Below are 24,679 nucleotides of genomic sequence, written 5' to 3'. Positions count from 1 at the left end.
GTGGAACCTATTTGCTTAAATATGCACAGTGGCCACATGGAGTTGCCCACCTTAATGCATTAAACCCTTGCCTCCAACCGGTCATAAACTGAAAAAGGATACCAAAATATTAAAATTAATTGGCCATACTTGCATCTCCTCCAGAGCCATGGACCACCAGTGAAGGATCAACAAAGATTAGGCCATTTCTTTGTGAAACCCTAGGTAAAACTGTCAAATCTAGACCACTTCCAGAAAATTGCCAGTTTCTCCCTTGTCCTGGTGAATTAAGACCCCAGACTTGATGAATATGAAATTTTATTGGCCACTCTACCAAATCCCACTAGTTTTATAATTCCAAAATATTCGTATAGTACGATACACCGATCAGAACAACAAAATTGCAGGAAATTCTCAGTATTTTATTGCTTCAATGATGCCAAATATTTACAAAAATATTTAATCCCCTCAATGATGATTGGGATTGACACTTTATGCATTACTTAATGATTATCAACCACTTTCTGAATTGAAGTGACTGTTGGGAAGAAGTTGCTCTTTGTAACCAAAAGTTATCATGAAAAGTTGTCATGGTTTAGCAACTTAGACACATGTTAAGTCAGTAGACTTTAGAGTTGTTCAAACATGTCTTAAAACTTCATATGACATCTACAACACATAAAAACCTAGAAAATACTCAACTAAATACCCCTAGACCCATATGCCCATGGTGGCTTATCAACTTGCCAAATCCATGTCATTAGGTAACAGAGTGGGGTTTATTACAAAGATCAAACAAACTAAAATATCCTATTACATAGATTGAGAGATCATATTATTATGCATGTGTGGTCTTTAGGCCTTCATTGTCTTGGCCCTATTTATCTTAGTCATGAGCTGCCCTTGCACCAATGACATTGAATGCCTTTGACGATTTTTTGCGTCAACTAAAAAATCGCTTCCCTAGGAAAACTGCTCTGAATATTGAAAATTTAAAACAAGCTATTGTAGAGGGCCCTCACATGACCTTGTAGGTTCAGACAGATCATTCACAAGTGCAATGGATTTCAAGAAATAACCTATCAAATTTTGATAATTTTTTGCAATAGGGGCGCTCAAGGGTCGACACCGCTACGGTATGGCACTAAGTGTTCGACCAACTTGGGAGGCAAAATGTAGGAGCATGGCTAGGGTAAATGTACCTAACCAAATGTGTTGGAAATGACAGTTCATGCACATGACAAACAAAACAAGAATTAGGATCTGTTGTAACTTTTCATTGAATGCCTTTGATGATTTTTTCGTCAACTGAAAAATGCTACCCTACGAAAACCTCTCCAAATCTTGAAAATCTAAGATAGGCTATTGTGTAGGTTCAAATGGATCATTTACAACTACCATGAATTCTAAGAAAGACCATATCAAAGTTTGATAATTTCTCACACTTAGGGCACTCAAAGGCCGGTGCCACTATGGTATGGCACTGAGCGTTCGACCGACTTAGGGGGCATAACAAGAGCATGCCTAGGGTAAAATTGCCTAACCAAACATGTTGAAACTGATGGTTTGTGACCACAATGAATAGAACAAGAATTAGGTTCCACTGCAACTTTTCATAATTAAATGCCTTTGATGATTTTTGCATCAATTGAAAAAATTGATACCCTATGAAAACTGCTCCAAATCTTGAAAATATGAGATAGGATTTTGTAAAGGGCCCTCACATGACATTGTAGGTTCAAATGGATCATTTTTCAAGTGCCGCAGATTCTGAGAAATAACCTGTCAAAGTTTGACAATTTTTCACACTTAGGGTGCCCAAGGGTCGGCACTGCTGTTGTATGGCATTGAGCATTCAACCAACTTGGAAGGTAAAAAAGGAGTATTCTAGGTTAAAAAAACCTAAACAAATATATTGGAATCAACAGTTCATGCCCACGATGAAAAAAATGAGAATTAGGCTCTATTGCAACTTTTCATTGAATGCCTCTGATGATTTTTGTGTCAACTAAAAAATCGTTGTCCTACAAAAACCACTCTCAATCTTGAAAATATGAGATAGGATATTATAGAGGGTCGTCACGTGACCTTGTAATTTTAGATGGATCATTCATAAGTGCCACAAATTTCAAGAAATATCTTGTCAAAGTTTGCCAATTTTTCACACTTAGGACGCTCAAGGAACGACACCACTATAGTATGGCACTGAGTGTTCGACCAAATTAGGAGGAAAAACAAGAGCATGCCTAGGGTAAAAACACCTAACCAGATGTGTTGAAAATGATGGTTCGTGCCCATGTGATGAATTTTGAAATTTTATAATTGCTTCTCTTGCGTCATTACTAAGTGTAATTAACCATACTTATTATGTGAAAATACATCATTGTTGATTGCAATCTATTTTCTTCATGCAAGTGTAGGTATTAGTCACATTAAACATTAATGAATATTAATTTAATTCACCTCTACCTAGTTCAAGTTCACATGCACCATAGAAGTTTGATTATATGGTCTATTCCCAGTCGATATATAATGCTCAGATCTCTTTCCAACACATTCCTCTTACATTTGTTTCACAGTTCATAGATGAGAAAGACAATCATATGCTTTCCCATATGGTGTTGCAAAGCCCAAATGGATAAGAGTGGGAGTTGGAGTTAAAGAATGCAAATCATAAACTGGAATTTGGACATGGTTGGAAAGAATTTGCCAATTATCATAGTTTGAAAATGGGAGATTTTGTTGTGTTCAAGTACATAGCAAAGTCGTACATGGAGGTTGATATGTTTGGAAGATCTGGGTGTATGAAAAACATTAGTTCTTGTCATTTTGAGGAAACAAATATTATTTCAACTAAGAGATGCCCTTCTAACAAAATATACAATTTAGATCAATTTGTTTACTTGTCATTTGTCATTACCAAGCATCTATGTTATGATTAATAACAATAGCAATATGGTCTTTAAATTTGGTGAAGTTTCCCAAGACAACCAAATTTAATATTTGAGATTTAGATGGAACAAATTATATCGAATCTCAAGATTATACAAATAACATATTATTGTTAATTATTTAACCATTGTTCATTATTACAGTCAAAATTAAAGTTTCAAAGAATGAAACCATGAGCATGAGGAAAAAATTATATCAAATCTCAACTTTAATATATCAAATTGTCAAATAATTACAACTGTATTCCTATATACAAAAGTGGTATAAATGTCAACTCAAACAAATTGTATGTCCATATACAACATATTAATTCCAATTAGGGATTTACATGTATCCCAAAATGTCTCTATCACATCCTAAACTATTGATGGGTTATCAAAATCGATCCTCTTCGAAGCACTCCTTGGCTTTGAAGGATCTTGCACAAGAAAAAATTTAACCACAATTGAGATTAGTTATATTATATAATTTACATTCAAAAAGTTAACACCAAAATCAATATACATTGAACTATAATTGAACTCTAAAATTGAATTATTGATTACCTCAAATCTACATGTCTTCTCTTAGGACGATCGAGAGTCCTAGAATATGCTTGTGGTAGAGAAGGGATGCCATCAAATTTTTGTATACAACCTACATATGTTCACAAACATAACATTGATAAAAGTTAGCATATAATTGTTGGTGATAGGAACATATCTACTAAACACAAAATAAAATAAACACATGTACCCGAGACATAGATATTCTTCTTCTTTAGGTATTGTGGAAAGTTGTAGTCAACAAGGATGTGAAGCCAACAATTCCTTGTACATAAAAATGACAAATATATGAAACTATCAATCTATGTAGACATGTATAATTATTATAAGTTATTTAAACTCTCAATTCAATAATATTTGCATTCAATTACCTTTCGTTTGTCTCTGATTGTGCATCCAAAGTTTGGGTTGTACAACACCGCACTCACACTAGGTGTGTCCTACAAGAGTAAAATAAGATAAACATGTAAGTTAATATATAATTTAATTTAATGTCACGCATGTATACAATAAAAATTGTAAACAAGTAGGTGTAATAATATATACTATATAGCTCTCAAGGCCAAATGAAATGGCTATGAGGGTGGTATCACAGACCTGTGATAACTTTTCCTCAGACATCAAATATTAAATAGACCATGTATATAAACATTTGAACTTAATACTATCTCTTATAAATATTCATTTAAATAAAATGCACTAGGAAATTACAAGTTAAGTCAAGACTATTATATTGTTAGTGTACGATGAAGGAACCTCCTCGTCTCTAGCATGCAAGGACTCTCCAGGGTGTGCTCTAGTCCCTATCATCTTATCTAGTGCTTCGGCCATATAATGCACCTTGTAATTAGATGTGTCCATGGGATGATCAATGAGCTTTCCAAGAGGACCTAAGAATACATGATGGCACATAGTGAAAGTATGTGACTTACAAATATGTGGAGGCACAAAGGATGTGTCAGTGCCACTTGATCCACTACTAGCATCACCCTCATGTGGCTTAGCTAGTGTCACAACCTAAGAAACCAGAAGGCTACTCAAAGAGTGAATAGCTGACATAGTCCATGACACTAACTCAAAAATAATATCTAGAGGCTATACTGGAGGTGGCCAATCAATGAGAGGAGGGGGAACATAGGGGCCCTATACTACTCAAACTTCCCCAAGTATATCCTGGGGCATACCTCCCCCCACACCTTGGAAATGCCTGATGTCAAAGTAGATGATACGATGGCCCAAAACAAAATCAATGTATAATTTATTGATGAAGTAGAATGGTACATTGAGATTGTTTTTGGGTGGTCTATCAAAAACCGTCCACTAATGATCCCAAAAGTTATTTCAAATATCATCAATTTGACACCATTTGATGGAAAAAAAAATTTCACATCTATGGGTTATTTGGTGTGGGGATTAATAAAGAGGTTGACAATATTGGTTTTAGATATCTCAAGATTCTTCACCTCATCATAGGACAAGCCATTCGCATTATCCATCATGGCCTCTCACCACAAGAGAACAACATTATGCTCAGTGGTGATGATTTGTACATTGGAGATTATTGAAATTAGTGTAGTTAATATGGGGGATAGACAAGGGAATCTAATATAGACATCAACAATAACCCTCAAATTGGTCCAAATTTTGACCAATTAACTCTTGAATTGAGGGAGGGTTTGGTAACATAGGTTTTGGTGGTTGTTGCAATTGTGGTGGTTGTGGATTCTCATTGTTATCAACCATTTTACCTAATTGAAGTTGAAAATTTTGATTTAATTAAAAAAATTCAAACAACATAGTGTATTTGAAATAAAAAAACCTAATTTACATCAAAAATCAAAAAATAATTTTAAAAATGCGAATAAGTGATAAAACTTGACAAGGAAATCATAAAAAAATTCATACTTGATGTCTAGATTTGATGAAAAATTGCTTGAGGAACTAGATATTTGACAAATATTGAATCGCTAAAATCGCCAAACCCATGGGTTAAAATGACCCACAAGCGGCCATAGTCGGGTATATAAAATACCCACACATATCAGATATCTGATACGTATCGGATTATCGGATATCCAATAACTTTTTCTTTTAATATTTTTGAATATACAATATATAATAATTGATATATAAGCATATATATTATATATGAATAATATAATATATAATATATAATATATAATATATAATATAATATATAATATAAGATATGATATTATATAAAATATTATAATATATTATATATATTATATATTTTATAATATATAATATATATGTTATTAGATATGAATAATATATTATATATTATAAATTATATAATATATGATATATGATCTATATTATATAATATCTAATTTTAATAATATCATATATCTGATAGATATTGGATATCTGTTACGCTTTGGCTTTTGCCATGGTTGCATGTATTGACATCCAAGCCAAGCTAAAAGTCAACATGGATTTCTTGCATTTTTTGGCGAGTGGAAAATACAATTTTTTTCATATTGCCACTTTTTAGCCCCTCATGATCTTGTACATACCCACCAATACATTGACATAGTTAAAATGGGCCCAAACTAGGTAGACTATGGCACCTAGCACCCTAGTACACCTAGAAAGGGGTGAAACTAAGGTTGTGTTAGTTTGCATAGATTAAGGATAGGGATTTAGATCACCATGTCATCATATGACATCAATTTTGTGGTGCAAAGCCAAAAATATGCTTGGAAAAGAGCTAGAAGGAGACACACTAAGGCAAGGGAACAAAAAGGAGTGTGAAATTATAAGGGGTTACAATTTATGACACTACACTAACACAATTAAGGTGGCTAGTATGAATGATAATTGAAATAAATCTATAATACCTCTAGAACAAATTTTTCAAATCTTTACCAACCCATTACCTTCCTACTCAGCTAACCTTGTAGATTCATTCATTGAGATGATGTCTAATTAGGTATAGATCTTGATTACAAGACAACCAATTTCAGAACTTAGTTAATGTGATAGATGTTTTCCCTCACCAAATAAAAAACCTAATCATGGCATTAACTTTTTTTACATTGATGCCTCTATTTAAGTACCTAGATGGACCTATGTACATTACCACTAGAATTAATGATTAACCTAGTTGTGGAGTACTCATTGATCCTCTATATATGTTGAATGTTATTATAAAAGAGGTCCTCTGTGTGTATGAATTGCATCCAGACAAGTATGAGAAATCAAAAGTCTTGGTTAAAGTTCTTGATGGTTCAACCTATCCAACCCTTTGTGCCTTGATCAAGCTTCACATCCAAATCAAACCCAAAAGCTTGGATGTACCCTTTGCCGTAATTCCAACTTTGAAAAAATAATTAATGAAGTTGGGTCACCCTTGGCTCACTTCAATTAAGGGTTATCCTATTTGTAATCCATAAGAGTAAAGTTTTTGATTGAAAAAAAGTGCATACTATTCAATATAGTGGATTTTGATCCTTGTCTCATTGTGGAAAATTTTCACTCGATTACTTTCAGCTTCGAGTAGCTGAACTTGTTAAACCTCATGAGGTATTTTCATTTAGCTCTTATCAAAAATCCAAAGCTAGTTAAGTTATCCAATTGTTTGTCAATAGTTCCCTAGGTTCCACTTTGATGGTAACCTTTAGGATCCTCCATCTTTTGTGGCTATGTCAAAAGTACTTCATAGTCCACATGGAGTAAATGAATCATGACTTGAAGTAGGTATCCTTCCCTATTCCCAAACATTTGGTGTCTATGTTATCATTCCACCTCTTCCATCCTATTCAAGACCAAGAGGAAAATGATTATCATACCATAGACTTTCTCTCCACACTTCAAAGATTACTTTTCTTCCTTTTGCTTCTTTAGAACCTAGAGGATAGTAGGTTGTTTTAAGAGAACCTTCCCCTCTTAAAAGAAGAAAAGGAATCAATATAGGGTGACATCTAAATTTGACAAGCTCCCAACTATATTAGATGGAATCGTAATGTGAAAGAATGTAGAAGACAACATCATGTTGTAGCTCATTAGCTTGCTAAAGTGAGTAAATTTCCCAATAAATCCTGTCCAATAAAATTGTATCTTGGATTGAATCCACTTCCTTAGCTATCTTTTCCTTCACATTCCATTGACCCTAAGTTTTGCCTTTGTCGCCTAAACATAAGCCTTATCTTTCTTAGCCAAGCCAAAATGTTAAGTTCTTAATTCCTTCCCCATTATTGATTCCATACCATTCTTCATTGAAAGGTTCTAATTTTATAATTTGATGTAGGGCATCCATGTATTATTGGGGACCCAAATTAAATTTTTTTTTTCTTTCCTTCAATTGGCATCATATACTTTGACCAACCCTTCCATTTGTAAGTAGTGGGGAGTTTTAAAAATAGTCTCATATATTGGGAGTAGGGGAGATTGGTTTTGTTTTTAAGTTTTTGTTTTGGCTGCTTCTTTACATAGAAGTTGGTTGTAGATTTTCAAAAAGGGTAGTAGTTTGGGGAGTTTTTTTGGTGGGTTATTTTTTGTGCATGGTTTATAAAAAGGAAAAAAAGTGACCTCATATTTTGGGAGAAAGGACAAAGCTATCTAATAAACTTTGTTTTGAGGACCGGAATAATCCATAGTGTGGAAAGTACAGATTTGAGAAGAGCTTGAAGGGAAATTTTAGAAGCCATTGTTGTTCAAGATAATACTTTTTTTGTAGTTCTGTAATCAACCCCAAATTAGATTGGGATTTTAGAATTTAAAGCCAACAGGCTTGGATGGGATGCAGACCCCTTCCTTCCCAGGGATTATGTTTTCTTTTGGGGATCATGATAGTCATTTCCCTATTATGTGGGGCCCTATTTCTACATTGGCTCCCTTAATGGTTTGATGGATACCTAGGGCTTGGTACATGTTCTTGGCTGCTACCCTGGATGTTGATCTAGGTGTTTTTCTCTTCTCCAAGTTATATCTATGAGGATTGGTAAGGAATACACTATCATTATTACTTCTTTTGTACCCCTTGACTTTGTCTTTATGAGTTTTAACCCATCTTTTTATTTTTATCTATTGGTTTCATTGACCTTATTGGGTCGTTTATTAGTAATAAGGTCCCTTTCTTTGTTTATTAGGTGTTAAGATTAAGACATTTATGGATTGTGGGCTTTGGCTCTATATCTATTTCTGCTATGGAAGCTTTTGACAGTGCTACTGTATGTGAGTGGATCCATTCTGTAGGGTTCTTGTCTCTCTTTATGCCTTCTAAGTTGGAAGTTTTTGGATGGGGGTTGTGAGTCCTTGGGTGCCACATTTTATGCAAGCCTTTGAGGTGTGTGTCCCTCTCCTTATTTTGAGGGATATAGATTGGGTTTTCAGCTTGTGGCACCCTCTACGCCTTTGATGGGGTCCCTTGTGCTTTTAATAGCCCACCATTCAGAGGTTCCTTTTGAGGTGCAGTTTGCTTTTGTGAGGGTTGGAGGAGGTCTTTTTGGTGTTGGGGACGAAGCATTTCTCTATGGAAAATGGATTTCCTATAAGAGTTGGTTCTTTACTGTTAGTTGTGTGTTGGAAGTGGTTGTGTACTGAGGGAGTTGGTTACCTTATGAGTGATTAACTAGAGAGGGCTCTAGCCCCTTCTTACTTGTGCATGTGGTGGGTTTTGATTTGATTTGGGGGATGTCATTTTCTTCTTTGGACTATGTTTTTTCCTCTACTATCCTTTGACCTCTTGTGTTTCCTCTTGAGGGACAATGTAGTAGTTCTTTGAAACAAAGGGTGGTCCTTCAGGTGATTCTACTATCACAAGTTTTTTGGGTGCACCAGATCTTTGTGGTCTTTGTTGGAGAAAGTCTTTCAAGGTGTTTTTTCAGGAAAAAGGTTGCGGGAAGTCTTTCAAAATTTATTATGTTTTTATCTTTGTTGAGTGCTTTGGTCACAGTGCAATGAGTTATTTAGGAAGATGGTTGGGGGTTCTTTCCTAAACTCCTTTGTTCTAATTATGTGATTTTGTGGGGTCGAGAACCTTGTTCCCACAAGTTTGATGCTCTGGTCAAAAGTCTCTGTTCAAAAAAGGGTTTTTCCTTTATTGGTTTTTGTAGTCTTGGTTGTCTCACTTCTTGTGAGTTCCTCCCTTTCATGTTCCTACATGGAGGTAATGTAATGGTTCAGGCATCTCTCAATCTTATCTAATCAGAACATATTATTTCTTATATTTATTTGTATTTAAATATTAATCTTTTAAATTCCTTATATCTCCTTAATACATTACATTTCCTTGTTCTATCTTTCTTCAAAATATTCTCATTTATATCTCTTGTCTTCTAGTGAATATATCTTATTAACTACTTATAGCTACAACAAGGGACTTGGCCCGTACAAGATATCCATAAAGTAAACTCCATCTTCCAGATCTCATATTCTAGACCTTTCTTTTAGGTTAGATATTATATATTTCTAAATCTTTGTCTGTATTTTGTTTTCCAGTCAACACCTCTTACAAAATTACCTGAATTAAGTTCCAAATGGTGTTGGTCCTATAAAAATACATTGATTCAATCTCCAATAAACACAATGAAACAACCTTAGGTATCACCTTAGCTAGTGGAAAACCCCCAAAATAATATTGTAAGTGCTCTTGTCTAATTTATACAAATAGATAATACAAAAACAATAGAACTATACATTTTGGGAATATTCAACTCACATGAAGAAAAATGCTTAACCTAAAACCTAACAACCCACTATAGTGGAGCTAACAAAGGGCGAAATCATATTTAAAAAAAAAAGAAAATAAAATTCACCAATGTATGAGACTTTAATAATTATTTGAAATTCTCTAAATATACCTTCTAGATTTACATCATAGTACTCCTCAAAAGGATTTCCAAAACCAATCTCTAACTATTTTCTACGAAGAAATTCTAGGGATGTCTTTGATGGTCTTGAAAAGCACTGAGAGGGGGGGTGAATCAGTGACACCAAAACATGCACAACTTTAAACACTAACCGATAGATGAACTTAACTAAGAATTTGAACAAAATACATGCTATCCAAAATGAAATAACAACGTCTACATAAAGTAGAACATCCACCATAACATAAGTGTTTATATGTGGAAAACCCAAATAGGTAAAAACCACGGTGAGATGGAACTCACAAGTTAACTATCTATAGTAATAGAAAACTGACCGGTTAAGGTCTTACAAAGTGCTCTCCTAGGAGCGAATCCTGTTAGAGATCCCAAGCTTGATTAGAAGCTTATACCTTATTAAGAGTACTACCCTGTTAAGAGTAACCTTGCTGGAAGATTTTAGAATCCAAAATAATGGATCACCTTGTTAGAGGATTTGTACAATGAATCTTGTTAGAGCTTACTTGGTTAGGGGATTTGATTCTGTTGTAATGATTAGAAAACAACAAGAAAGATTTGATCTGTTCTGAGTAGCACAAGACTTGCTTGATCAGATAATTCTAAGTACATTCAAAACTGCTCTTCATCTTAACACTTATTGCTCTTCAACAAAAGATTTCACTCTAGATGCGTATCAGTATTCACATACCATCATTCTCTATATATTCTAAAATGATTCACTAAGATATCTTTAAATAGACATTCAAATCTTATGTCGGCCATAGGAAATCATAACACACTTTCCTAGGTGCAGTGTATCTAGACAAGTAAACATAACTCATCACAAAAATGACCACCAAGAAAATGGTGCTGGTAACTCATCACAAAATCAGATACCGGTTAGAGAAGTCAAAACCGGTTGGAACACAATATGTGAACCATTGTCCTGGAATCTTCCGCTTGATCTTCATCTTCAACTTTATCTTCATTTTGATGCCGACTTAATGTAACCATAGGTTATCTCTTAGGCACATACCGGTTGACACAGAGTACCGATTAGAGATAGACCTTAAACATACCGGTTAAAAATGTAAATCAATGAAGTTACACCGGTAGTCAATGTAATCATATGTGTGTGTGAGAGTGTTTCATCAATGACAAGAAGTGATGAATACATAATAATCATCATCAAGCCAACAATCTCCCCCTTTGGCATTGATGGAAACACTTAGAAAAAAAATGAATAATACAGTACCGCTAAGTGTGCATACACAACGCATTTACATATGTACTCATATTCCCCTTTAATGCAATACTCCCCCTTAATGCATGCATAAATACAAAATTTTCAAAAACACACATACATATTATTACCCCCCCTTTGACAGCAATGCCAAAATGATAAAGTAAAATATATACATATATATAGAAAATTTGTATCAAAGTGTTCATCATATATTACAATTTTAAACAAGATCATGCATTGTCTATTCTCATGAAAATATTATTGAAATTCTGCTTCATCTGGGATAGAGCATTCTCCCATGATTCTAGTATGTTATCTGTATACTCAGAGGTAGACGACAACTAGGAATAGAATTCTTCCATTGAGTGAAGCGTGTAGGTTTCAGGAGTAGCAAGAATAGCTTCTGCACTGGAGTAGGCTTTCTGAAGAATGTCAACCTGTAAGTTGAGATGACTCTTGAGCTCTATTAGAGATAGGAATCTCTTAGCTCTCTCATTATCATTTCTGTTCAGTCTGTCATATAAATCATCTATAGACCGGTTAAAGGCATGAATGGAGTCCTAGAGTGGGACATATGCCTTGCATAACCTTTCTATTTCCTGCTTAGTTTCAACTTGATTCTTAGAAATATCAGATTAAAAGAAAGTAACATTGGAGGTAGAGGCAAGATACTTTCCTCCAGATTCAATAGATTTCTTTAACAGACTTCCATTATGAGATAAAGCCATTTTTCTATTTTCAATGTACTTAGCCAGTTTATCTCCATATGCCTTCTTGTGGCTCTTCTCAGCAGATATTTGAGTAGCATCTTCAAGCGATTTGATTTGATCAAATGCATTTGCAACTAACTGACCAAGTTTTCTGATAGGAGTGGGAAGATGTGGACAAATGTTTCCGGTAGTAAACCAGACAAAATTTCTACTACATTTTGGATTGTCTTTGCTTCAATCCTTTGCTCTTTGAGTTGCTTCTTGTGTGCTTGAGATTGCATAACATTAGCAATCTTCATCATTTCTGATGCACTCAAGGTGTTCATGTCAATAGGTCTTGAGATACTTAAGGAATCTTCATCATCATCATCAAGTAGTTCTTGCTTTGCCGGTTCAGGGGGTATACTCTTAATGATGGCTCTTTCTGTGTTTTTCTCTGTTGTATCTTCAGTATGCTGAGTAATAACTTCCTTAGTAGACTCCTTTTGAGTAGTTTCAATGACTGGTGGAGATTGGGGTTTCTCCAGTTGTTCTTTTGCCAGTTCATTGCCCACTATCAGTTGAATGCCTGGTTGATCAATCGATGTAACATATACTTTTGTGATTGTAGGAGGATCCATATCTAGTGCAGTGATGTCTCCAGATAGGTCTACTGTGTCCTAAATATCTTCATCAAAAAGAATAGTGGAATCATCCTTCTTCTTGGTTGGATAGACTACGTCAGCTTGAACAATTTCCTCTTCATCCATTTCCGATCGAGGAGCATCATCTGTAGTTTCATCCTTATTGGCAGAGTGGATGTTATCTTCCCTTTGTTTGATTACACAGGCTAGTTGGTGAGTCTCCGACTCAATAACTGCCCTTTTTCCATTAAGGAGCTTCAATCTCCTCATTTTAAAATCAAAATATGCTTTGTATTTCTCAATTAAATCACTCACTCCATCAGATGATAGATTGGGAAAATATTGTACAAATATTTCAACAAAAATCTTATTTTCCAATTGAATTGCTTCCTCCCATTTCTCTAACAGAATATTATAAAGAGAGATTGAAATATCTTTCTCCAAATCATGCGGAAATCTATTATAATGACCCAAATAATTAATTACCTATTGGATTACTTGCTTCTCCTCATCTTCAGTAAAAGAATCAAAATATTCTTTGACATTATCAAACCTGTTTCTACCTAATGTCTTCATTGTCCTCTCAAAGACTGTGTCAGGTTTGTAGGTAGCAACATCTATAGGTGTAGTTGTCTTTGGCACTACCTTTACCTTCTCTGCTAGTTGCTTTTTCCTTCTTTGGTTCTTCTTCAAAATTTGTACCCTCAGACTCTGGTTGCAAAATCAGTTTTTTATTTCTCTTCTTTGGTGCGCTCACCTTCTTTTCATATACTTTAGGTGTTGGTTCCTTCTTGGTTAGGACACTCTAAGCCACCCTTGTGGTCTTTTTCACAGGATATTTTTCATCACATTTCTTTTGTTTTCCTTTCACTTTAGCTATAGGTGCAATACCGGTTTCAATTGGTGCAACTTGGACTACCAAGATGTCCAATTTTGCCTTCTTTTTATCTTTGGGTGATGCTAACTGGGTATTAGCATAGCCGACCAGTAAATCATGATTGACCTAGTAGCTCATATATTCCATTTCTTCTTCTCTAGGTTCAATTGCTTGCATCAAGCAGAAGTCAGTGGTAACCATGAAGATTATGTCTTTTGCAAAGTGTTTAACCACATCTTCAGGTAACCGCACTCTCATGTTGATCTTTTTCTGGAATTCATTAAAATACTTATTTGTGGTAGCTGAAAAAGTATTCTTCACATCCTTAATGTTGTTCTTGATCTGTGCATTGACCGGTTGTTCCTTGGACCATTCAATATCACCAATACCTGGTAGGAAGTTCTCAAAGTAGAAAAATAACCTGGCTAATAGATGACCATATTTAAACTTCTGTGTGTTGTCCTTCTTAATAGATTTCAAGTTTTAAAATAATTGGTCTCTGATAGCTTCACAAACATCATAATTTGCATTATCAACAATCATTCTATGTGCTGTATGAATTGCTGCAGATGGAACACTGTTAAGTCTACTAGAGTAGAAGACCCAATAGCCTATCACCATTGCTACAAGTTTAACTGTGGGGTCTCTAATAGTGTTGATAGAGAAAGCACGCTTATCAGACGTAGAATCGGTTAGCTTGAAAACAGTGTCCTTCGAAATTCTTCTTAGCACAGGAATTTCACCGGTTGAGCAATAACCTGTTACAACCCTAATAGCCTCCTTAGTTATCGTATGGGTTCTTTCCAAATACATATTCTCTCCGTGGACTTGACTCAGGATGATTCTTATGTGTTCATCCTCAAAGTCTTCAAGAAAATATGTGGCATTATGAAATCCTTTTTCAAAAACCCTAGCATATTTTGCTTCAATTTTTCCATTCTTATCACAAAGTGATTTCAGCTGATAATAGATGTGTAGAGTTCCTAAATCTTCTATTTTGCAATCTATATAGCTGGACAAGTAACCTTTGACCACAACACCACTTGGGACTTGCGATAATGCATTATAAGACATAATTTTATCTGACTTTAGAGCTTCCTTAGGCTCAGTAGTGACCATCAACCTCTCTACAGATTTAGAAGTAGATGCTATTCTAGATTAACAGATTTCAAAACAGTATATAAAGAAATACCTTGTATCTTGCACGTCGCTCCATTTTTCGGTTGAAATGTTCAAATGCACACCTGTTCGCCTCTCTGCAACTTTTGATTCAGCTTGATTTCTCTAATTACAAAGCAATTTGCCAATTTACACCAAGACAATCTTGTTCTTCTCTGCAATCGCTTCAAATTTCTTTTTCGAAAGAGTTAGGGTAAAAATGATAGAGTAAAACTTGTTTTTATTCACTTTACCGATCGCAATAAATGCTCACACTTTTTAGGTTACCAAACCTAATTTTTATTTACCGCTTAATTGAAATACCGGTTGATAACATGTCAACAAAAAGTCATCAAAATTCAAAATTCAAAAATTCTTTCCCGCTCGTTTTACAAGGGGTCTAGAGCTGTTTTACCGTTACGCTCCCCTTAGCCATGTTAGACAGGCTTAAGTCACCTGTGCTAGATTCTCTTCACTTGGTGAAGGAGCAGTTTCCTCTACAGGAAAATCTTCACTTTTCTTTTTCCATGTCCGGTTCATATCCTCTCTGGTTTCCTCGATATCAACTTTCTGCTTGCCTTTCTGATCCTTGAAAGAGTTGACCGATTTACTATTCCTTGATCTACAAAAATTTGCCAAGTGCCCTAGTTTGTTGTAGTGGTAACAGACCATACCAGATGATCTCCAGGGTCTTGCATTTCCTATTCCTGTTCTTTTTCTTCAGTTCATAGCCATATGACCAAAGTTATTACAAAAGATGCAAACAACATTTGTTTCCTTTTCCATTTCGAATAGACTAAACTGGTTGCCATAGGAGCTTTTCCAGTTCCAGTTTACCCAGTTATCAAAATTCCTTATCCAGTCACCATTTGGTCTAGGTTGCATGTGTGGTACAGGATTTTTTAATCCATATCTGCACTCAATATGTTTATGCCCATACATCCCACATGTGTAGCAATGACCTTCAATCTTTCTAGACACATACCTAGCATTAGTATTGTAACTTGCATTTCTGTTAGGTTTGTTCCTACAAACATTTATAGTATGACCAGGCTTGTGATAAACAAAGCAGACAAGTTTAAAAACCTTCTTATTGGTAGTCTTGTTGACTTTAGGAGTAGTTTTTCTCTTTGTATCAGAGGATTCTCCTTTTTCAGTTGTATGAAAACCAAGTCCAAAGATATCACCCTTCAAACTTTGTGATTGAATCTGTTCCTCCAGCATGGTAGAACTTTTGACGAACTTCTCCAATTTCTCATTGGCTTCAGTAAGCTTTTTGACAAGATCTTCATTATGCTTAGACAGGTTCTCTTGCAGAGACAATGCTAACTCAAGATCTAGCTTTAGGTTTTCCTTTTCTTTGGTTTCTATTGGTGTAAATAATTATTCATCTTGGATATTATTACACATACTTAAGTTTACTTAGGAAATGCATTTCATAGTAGTTTGGGTATGAGACACTTGGGTGTTTGTGCCACATTGGGATAGTGTGTGTAGGAGAATTTCCATCTTTTATGGTGTTGATCTTGTTGTTACACTCCACATTCAGTGGGTGATCCACCTCATGTGGACTATTATATTATTTCTCCTACCTACCCACACCTATTTCCTACCTACCCTTGTTTCTTATTGAGCCACATGTTATGTTTGTGTGCTCACATATCCCTAGCCTTGCCTATATAAGCAAGTTCATCTACACTGTATGTAATTGGAACTATTGATCATTTTCTATTGATGAGAATACAGTTTATTCTTGTCCTATATTGTGTCTCTATTTTGTACATTTCATTGAGCTCTTGATCTTGGCAAAATCTAACATGGTATCAGAGCCATTAGAGCATCATTGATTCGTCTTGAAGAGGCATTATTGCGACGTCAAGAGGCAGATCTGAGGAGCAACATCTTTTGGAGGCGTCCTAGACTCGATCCGACCCTACCATTGTGTCCAGATGGCCGTTTCCATGAATTTTGGTTATAAAGTCGGCCTATTTTGGTGAGAAATTTTTTTTCGCCAATTTTGCTATTATTGTACGAATTTCGAAATTTTTTTTTCAGTTTTTTCTGAAAAAATTGAAAAAAAAAAATTTCGGAAAAAAAAAATTGAAATTTTTTCTCGGAAAAATTAAATTTCAAAAAAAAAATTCAAAAAAAAAATCCAAAAAATTTTGGTTTTTGGGGGGTCCATAGACCCCCCCCGTGACCCGTAGGGTTTGCAGATCCTGGCGCCAAAGCTGCCTCCCACCAGGCGCCGCTACCGTGCAGCTCCCGACAGCTCCACCCTCGCAAAGCTCCTCCGCAGCTCCCTCGCGCAGCTCCCCCGCCGCAGTCTGCAGCTCCCTGCACAACGGCTCGGTCGGGCTTCTCATCGCCGCCCCGCGCAGGCTACCTGCCCTATCGCCCGCGCAACCCTCCCTGCCACTGGCCCTGTCGGCCCCGTCGCCTCCGACGCCGCCACCGACAAAACCTCCCTCCGGCGCCTCCCGCTGGTAAACACACGCCTACCCTTTGGCAGGCCCTCCTCCCATCGGCATCTGCCACCTCCTCCGCCATGCGAACAACCGGCCCCGTCAGTAGGACCTCAGGGAATCCGCGCCCACCACATGGCAGGAGGCCACTGGCCTGTGGCCACATCATTCTGACTCGTCATCAGCCTAGTCATCTCTTTTTGGCCAATCAGAACACGCCACGTCAGTGCCCAGTCAGCTATGAAGTTTTTACGAAGGTCATACGGCCGTCAAATTTAATCCCTCAATTTGCTGACATCATCATTTTTTCAAAAATTTTGCAGACCCCTCTCATTAAGCTTTTTGATTTTGTAGTTCAACTTCAAATGGCCATATCTTGCTCATTTTTGCTCCTTTTTGGGTGCAAATTTTTTTGAAATGGGCTAGAATTTTGTGTACTTTCACATGGTGGAATTATTTTCTGATTTTGATGGACAGATTTTTCAGAATTGTCAGGTTTTGGTGACTGTATCTGTCCAATCCTCATTTCTGCAACTTCCAGGTCTTCGTTCGAGCTCATACGAACTCCTTTTCAAGTGCCATTTTTTTTTGAAAGTGCATTATTTTTTGTCTACTCTCAGAATATGCTATCAGTTTGCAGCAATTGTGAGTAGAAATTATACTTTCATCATATGGTCTTATTTGGCCAATTTGGCATTTGTATTGCATAGATCTATCTTGCTAGTCTTTTGCATTGTAGTTCTCAGCCTATTGGAGCAGTTGTAAAACAAAATTAGAAGTCCACCTTGCCATTGTTTGCAAGTGGCCTTTGTACACGCACTACATATAAAGTGCCAAAATCATCATTTTTGGGGGGGTACTTTGATTGAGTGAATTTGGGGGGGTGTCTCTTGCGCTTTTGTGCTCTTGTTTTCCTTCCTTTTTGCTGCTATGGGTTCTTCTAAGTTTCCTCTCTTAACTCCTCATAATTATGCTACTTGGAAAATTGATGCATGGAGTAAACTTATGGAAAAAGGACTCACTCAATACATTGATGGAACTATAGTTGCTCCCGCTGATCCTAAGGTTGATCTCGTTGGTCACTTGGATTGCCTCACTAAAAATATCATTGCAATTGGTACCTTAAGAAAGTATGTATCAAAGGATCTCATTTTTCATATTGAGAAGTGTACTCTAATCAAGGATGCTTGGCAAAAGTTTCAAGACTTATATGGTCAAGTTGATGAGATTAGGGGATATCAAATTGATAGTGATCTCACCATGTTGGATCCCAAGAACTTTGATACTATACAAGATTATGTCACTAAAGCAAATGAGCTGAGAGCACAACTCAAAGATTGTGGCATTGATAAGAAGGATACTCAATTGATATTCAACTTGATAGGCAAGCTTCCACAAGAATATGCAGCATTTGTTTGTAGTTTCCAAACCCATAGGATGACAATGGGTTCAAGCTACACAATGCCTACATTTGATGCTTTCAATGAAATGTTGATGATGGAACAAACTAAGTTGATAAGCATGGGCATTCTTAAGGCTTCTAAGTCTCAAGCATTAGTGGCAAATCAAGGGAACAAAGGAAATCAAGGAAAGGACAACTCAAACAAGAAGAAATGGCAATCAAAGCCTAAGGACAAAGCACCACCTTCTCCACAACAAGGAGATTCATCCTCTTCCAAGAGGGATATTTCACCAAAGAGGGAGAGACCTACTTGTGCCTATTGTAAAAAGTTTGGTCATGAGGAGCATCGTTGCCATTCTAAGAAGATTGATGAGCTCACACATATCATCAAAAAGCATAACATTGATTTGCCTAATGTCTACAAGAAGGATGATTCATCAACTTCCACTTCCTCACATTCAAAAGGAAAAGGGCAAGCATTCATGGCTTCTACAGGTGGGAAGATTCACTCTTTTGGGACAAGAAAAGGAAAAGCTCTATGTGCTACTATCAGTCATGATTCAGAGAGATGGCTTCTAGATTCAGGGGCTTCTCATCATATGGCATCTTCGCAGTCTATGTTCTCTACATTTGAGCCTTGCACCATGCCGCAGATTTTGATGGGCAATCATACATACATGGATGTGATTGGGAAAGGATCTATTGACATTGGGGATAACTCCTTCAATGATGTGTTGTGTGTACCCCACTTGACAAACAATCTCCTTTCCATCTATCAAATCACACATGGCGCAACTAAGAGAGTTGTGGAGTTCACACGTGAGTCAGTTTTCATTAGAGACTTGGAGACTAGAGCTATCATTGTGATTGGGGTGGTTGATCATGCATCTTGGTTATACTCCTTTTCAGATTTTGTTGATGATGATGATTTCACATTTGATGATTCTACACATGTTGATCACACTTCTTGTGATGGTTCAGATTTTGAGGAGAACTTTGGGCACTTGAACATGGGGATTCTCACATGTGACCCCGTTCTTGAGCCTTGTATTTCATCCCCTCATATTGATATCACATGACCTATTGCACCTGATGATGCAGATAGTGCGACAGTTTTGCCTTCATGTGATTCAGTGCAGCAGGATATTCATTGTCTTCCAGCTTCAGATTCATGGGATGATTACTTGATAGACATTGCAGGTTTGTTTGTGGAATCCTATATTGCAGATTTGGGAGACATCATTGATGACATTCATCTTCTCTTTGATGAAGATGATCCTTCTTCAATTGTTGCGAGGGAACACTCTGACCGTCTTGTTCATTCTCTACATGATCATTCTTTCAAGGTTGACATGATTGTGGATACTTATGTACAATAGTTGGAGGAGGTCTCTTTATTTTTTGAGGAGATATGTGAGTATTTGGGACATGTTCTACATCCATCTCCACTAGATCTTGGAGTGCCTTTTTCACCAGTGTGGTACAGTTTACCACCTTTGGAGGGGGTATCTTTCAGCATCGACATGGGGACACTTGAGCAGTTTTTCAGAGATTCCTTTCATCATGAGTTTTCTTCATACATCTTCCATTCATGATTGGGGAGACTTCATGGATACACCTTTGGTTTTGTTTCTTCCTAAGGGGAGGAATGTTGTTCGACATTCGTGGAGCATTTTCTTCATACATCAAGCTTCTATCATTGGTGCAAATTCCACATTGAGGGGGGGCTTACTAGCTTCTCTTCTTCTCTCATATGGGGGGGACTTTTTCCTCACATGGGGTTTTGTCCTTCACATACTTCTATGAGAGTTCTTTGTATCTAGTTTTCATCTCTCTTTTGGGGGAGGGTTTTTTCCCATTGGGTTTTTCTCTCTTTCTCCACTTTGTGAGAGATTTCATTGCATTGGTTTTCATGCATTTGCATTTGTACATGGGTACCTAACATGGCCTAGTAGCCGGGACCCATCTTGCATTGCTTAGTTGCATTGTAGACTTAAGTGCATTCCCCTAAGTTGCACTTAAGGGGGGGTGTTGGTGTAAATAATTATTCATCTTGGATATTATTACACTTACTTAAGCTTACTTAGGAAATGCATTTCATAGTAGTTTGGGTATGAGACACTTGGGTGTTTGTGCCACATTGGGATAGTGTGTGTAGGAGAATTTTGGTGCAGGGCACTTTGACTTGTCTTTGTGGCATTGTGTTTTTCTTTTTCATGTTTTTCTTGTAATAAGGATGTGTGATGACCATCCATGTCTTGGTGATCCTTTTTTGTGTGGTCAAGGGACTCTTAGGTCATTCTATAAACCTAGAGTTGCCTTAGTCCACTTGGATCCTATTAGGTCTAGTAGTCATTTTTTCTTGTAGCGATTAGTTTTGGCATTAGGAGGTTGATTTTGATGTGTTGTAGTCCATATGGTCATGTTAGAACCATTTTGGAATGGTTAGGGGTCATAAATGTTGAAATTGCAAAAAATGCAAAAACTGTCAAAAATGGAGTTGACAACTTTTGACAGTTTTGTGCAACTTTTGAAATTTAGTTAAACAAAGGCTCCAATGGTTCCCAACCACCTTGGTTCGGTTGAGCCTATTAGGGAAAGCCTATTTAGGCTTTGAATTCGACTTCCAAAGGGTTGGAAGTGATTGAGATGTAAAAATTGCACAAAATTTTGATTAAAAAACCAGTTTTCTGAGCAAACTCGTGACTGTACGATTCTGTATGGATTTGAAAAGCCTGAAATAGGCCCATGGTTGTATGAACATGTGAAAGACCTTTCATTTGGTTCTATTTTGATAGATTTTGGTGTTGAATTGAGGAAGTTATCGAATTTTTCCTCTAAACTGCTACAAACCCTAGGGCTTTGGGGTTTTACTGCTAAATGGCACATATCTTGCAATTCTAGGGGTGTCAATTCAAGTCCCTTTGGAATTTGCAAGGTATGATGGTGTACTATGACATCCTAAACACTCAGGACCTGGTGAAGAAGATTTCTTGGTGTTTGTGCAAGCCATAGGCTAAATATTCTTATGTATTTAGCCTGCACTTTGATGTTTGAAGTGTGCTGATCAGTAGAAGGACCAAGGAACTAGTGAAAGCTGTTGAAAGGCAAGAAAACAAGTTGAAAAAACTTCCCAAGACTCTGTCCAAGCCTTATGAACCCATCATCAAGTGCTTGCTGGTGTTCCAAGCCTGAATTGGCCAATTAGGCCTGTGAACCAAGTGAGAGTTTGATAGTGCAGGAGTAAGGTGAGGCTCTATCCTCTTGGGGAATGTTTAACCATATGTTGGAGGTTCCAAATCAAAAAAAATAGTACCATGTCCTTTGTAAAGTTTGTCTTGTATTGATCGGTTCCTTACTGATAGACCTAGTAGCCGAGTAAGCCCAAAAGGTAAAGTTGGCATAGTAAGGTTTGGGGCAGCCACTTAGTGGTTGGATTTTGGGTTAGTTAGGGTCATAGAAGGTGTCCCTACTACTGTTTAGCATCAGACAATAGATTTGAGGCATTTTCCTTGTTTGAGCTTCATTAAGGGATTGAGTCCTTGAAGCTACTTTTGTGTCTAAGTTGAGTAACCCATATGGGATTGGGTTTGGCCTTGGATAGGTCTTAAGGTTGTGTGAGGGTGGTCTTACACTTCCTTACCAAGTGTGGGTAAGGTAGACTAGGTTGGAATAGTCACCTTTTGAGTCTGAAAGACTGTGAGCCTATTTGACACTTCCTGTTGTGTGCACTTTGCATCAAATTTCCACCTTTTATGGTGTTGATCTTATTGTTACACTCCACATTCAGTGGGTGATCCACCTCATGTGGACTATTATATTGTTTTTCCTACCTACCCACACCTATTTCCTACCTACCCTTGTTTCTTATTGAGCCACATGTCATGTTTGTGTGCTCACATATCCCTAGCCTTGCCTATATAAGCAGGCTCATCTACATTGTATGTAATTGGAACTATTGATCATTTTCTATTGATGAGAGTACAGTTTATTCTTGTCCTATATTGTGTCTCTATTTTGTACATTTCATTGAGCTCTTGATCTTGGCAAAATCTAACAGTTTCAACAATAAAGTCCTCATGTATAGTATCTTTTTCCCGTTTGATCTTTATGATCTCTTGATGTCTTACCTTGATAAGATCTTTAGCAACTCATCTGGCTTCTAGTTCTTGACTCATGCAAATAGTGAGACCTTCTAGTTCTCTTCTTAGATTCAGTTTTTCACCGTTCACCTTTTCAACTTCATCATCTAAAGCTTCAATATTGACTTCATCTGAAGAACTGTTATTAGATATTTCTAGTAGCTTTTCAGATAAATCTCTCCTTTTGGCTCGAGAGACTTTTAGTTTTCCCCTAAGGGATTCAATCTCACTTCTACTAGCTTCTAGCTCTCTAACCATCTCAAAGTAGCTTCTGTCCCCCATGTTAGTTTCAAGATTTCCTTCTAAGCGGTTAGGATTCAAAGAAGTTTTTCTCTGATACCAATTGATGGTCTTGAAAAACACTGAGAGGGAGGGGGGTGAATCAGTGACACCAAAACATGCACAACTTTAAACACTAACCGATAGATGAACTTAACTAAGAATTTGAACAAAATACATGCTATCTAAAATGAAATAACAACATCCACATAAAGTAGAACATCCACCATAACATAAGTGTTTATACGTGGAAAACCTAAAGAGGTAAAAACCACGGTGAGATGGAACTCACAAGTTAACTATCTGCAGTAATAGAAAACTGACCGGTTAAGGTCTTACAAAGTTCCCTGCTAGGAGTGAATCTTGTTAGAGATCCCAAGCTTGATTAGAAGCTTATACCTTGTTAAGAGTACTACCCTGTTAAGAGTAACCTTGTTGGAGGATTTTAGAATCCAAACTAATGGATCACCTTGTTAGAGGATTTGTAGAATGAAGCTTGTTAGAGCTTACCTGGTTAGGGGATTTGATTCTGTTATAATGATTAGAAAACAACAAGAAAGATTTGATCTGTTCTGAGTAGCACATGACTTGCTTGATCAGATCATTCTAAGTACATTCAACATTGCTCTTCATCTTAACAATTATCGCTCTTCAACAAAAGATTTCACTCTAGATGCATATCAGTATTCACATACCATCATTCTCTATATATTCTGAAATGATTCACTAAGATGTCTTTAAATAGACATTCAAATCTTATGTTGGCCATAGAAAATCATAACACACTTTCCTAGGTGCAGTGTATCTAGACAAGTAAACATAACTCATCACAAAAATGACCGCCAAGAAAACGGTGCTGGTAACTCATCACAAAATCAGGTACCGGTTAGAGCAGTCAAAACCAGTTGGAACACAATATGTGAACCATTGTCCTAGAATCTTCCACTTGATCTTCATCTTCAACTTTATCTTCATTTTGATGCCGATTTAATGTAACCACAGGTTATCTCTTAGGCACATATTGGTTGACACAGAGTACCGGTTAGAGATAGACCTTAAACATACTGGTTAATAGTGTAAATCAATGAAGTTACAGCGGTAGTCAATGTAATCATATGTGTGTGTGAGAGTGTTTCATAAATGACAAAAAGTGATGAATACATGATAATCATCATCAAGCCAACAGTCTTGAAGCCATCCTCTAGTGTTTCTTTGAAGTGTTACTTTTGAAACTCATTAAAAATAGCTCTAGAAGTCCTCGCACATTATCATTCTAAAGAAGTTCTAAAATTTCCTTCCACTAGTCATTGAGTGAACCACTTTTGAGTCATTGTGAGAAATTTCTCTTGAGATACCTTAAGACTACTCACCTAATTTATTCGAGAACTAGACTCCAAAATAACTAAAAAATGCAAGATCTTTAGCCATTTTGGAGTCAATATCTAGACCTATTTTATTATGAGGTTAA

At 36.6% G+C, this 24,679-nt stretch overlaps 1 protein-coding gene across 1 annotated transcript in view; it reads right to left on the bottom strand.

The window, feature by feature from the left end:
* The window catches only part of LOC131028485 (receptor-like protein 32), a 42,972-nt gene extending 25,683 nt beyond the window's left edge, over positions 1–17,289 (bottom strand). Inside the window, exon 1 of the mRNA XM_059220421.1 lies at positions 17,166–17,289. Coding sequence (XP_059076404.1) covers positions 17,166–17,289 — 124 coding nt within the window. The remainder of the gene's footprint in view (positions 1–17,165) is intronic.
* Between the last annotated feature and the right edge of the window lie 7,390 nt (positions 17,290–24,679).

Source organism: Cryptomeria japonica, chromosome 5, assembly GCF_030272615.1.
Source record: "Cryptomeria japonica chromosome 5, Sugi_1.0, whole genome shotgun sequence".
In the NCBI taxonomy this organism is placed as follows: Eukaryota; Viridiplantae; Streptophyta; class Pinopsida; order Cupressales; family Cupressaceae; genus Cryptomeria; species Cryptomeria japonica.
Note: the sequence above shows the minus strand (reverse complement) of the source record. Positions and strands in the feature narration are given on the sequence as shown.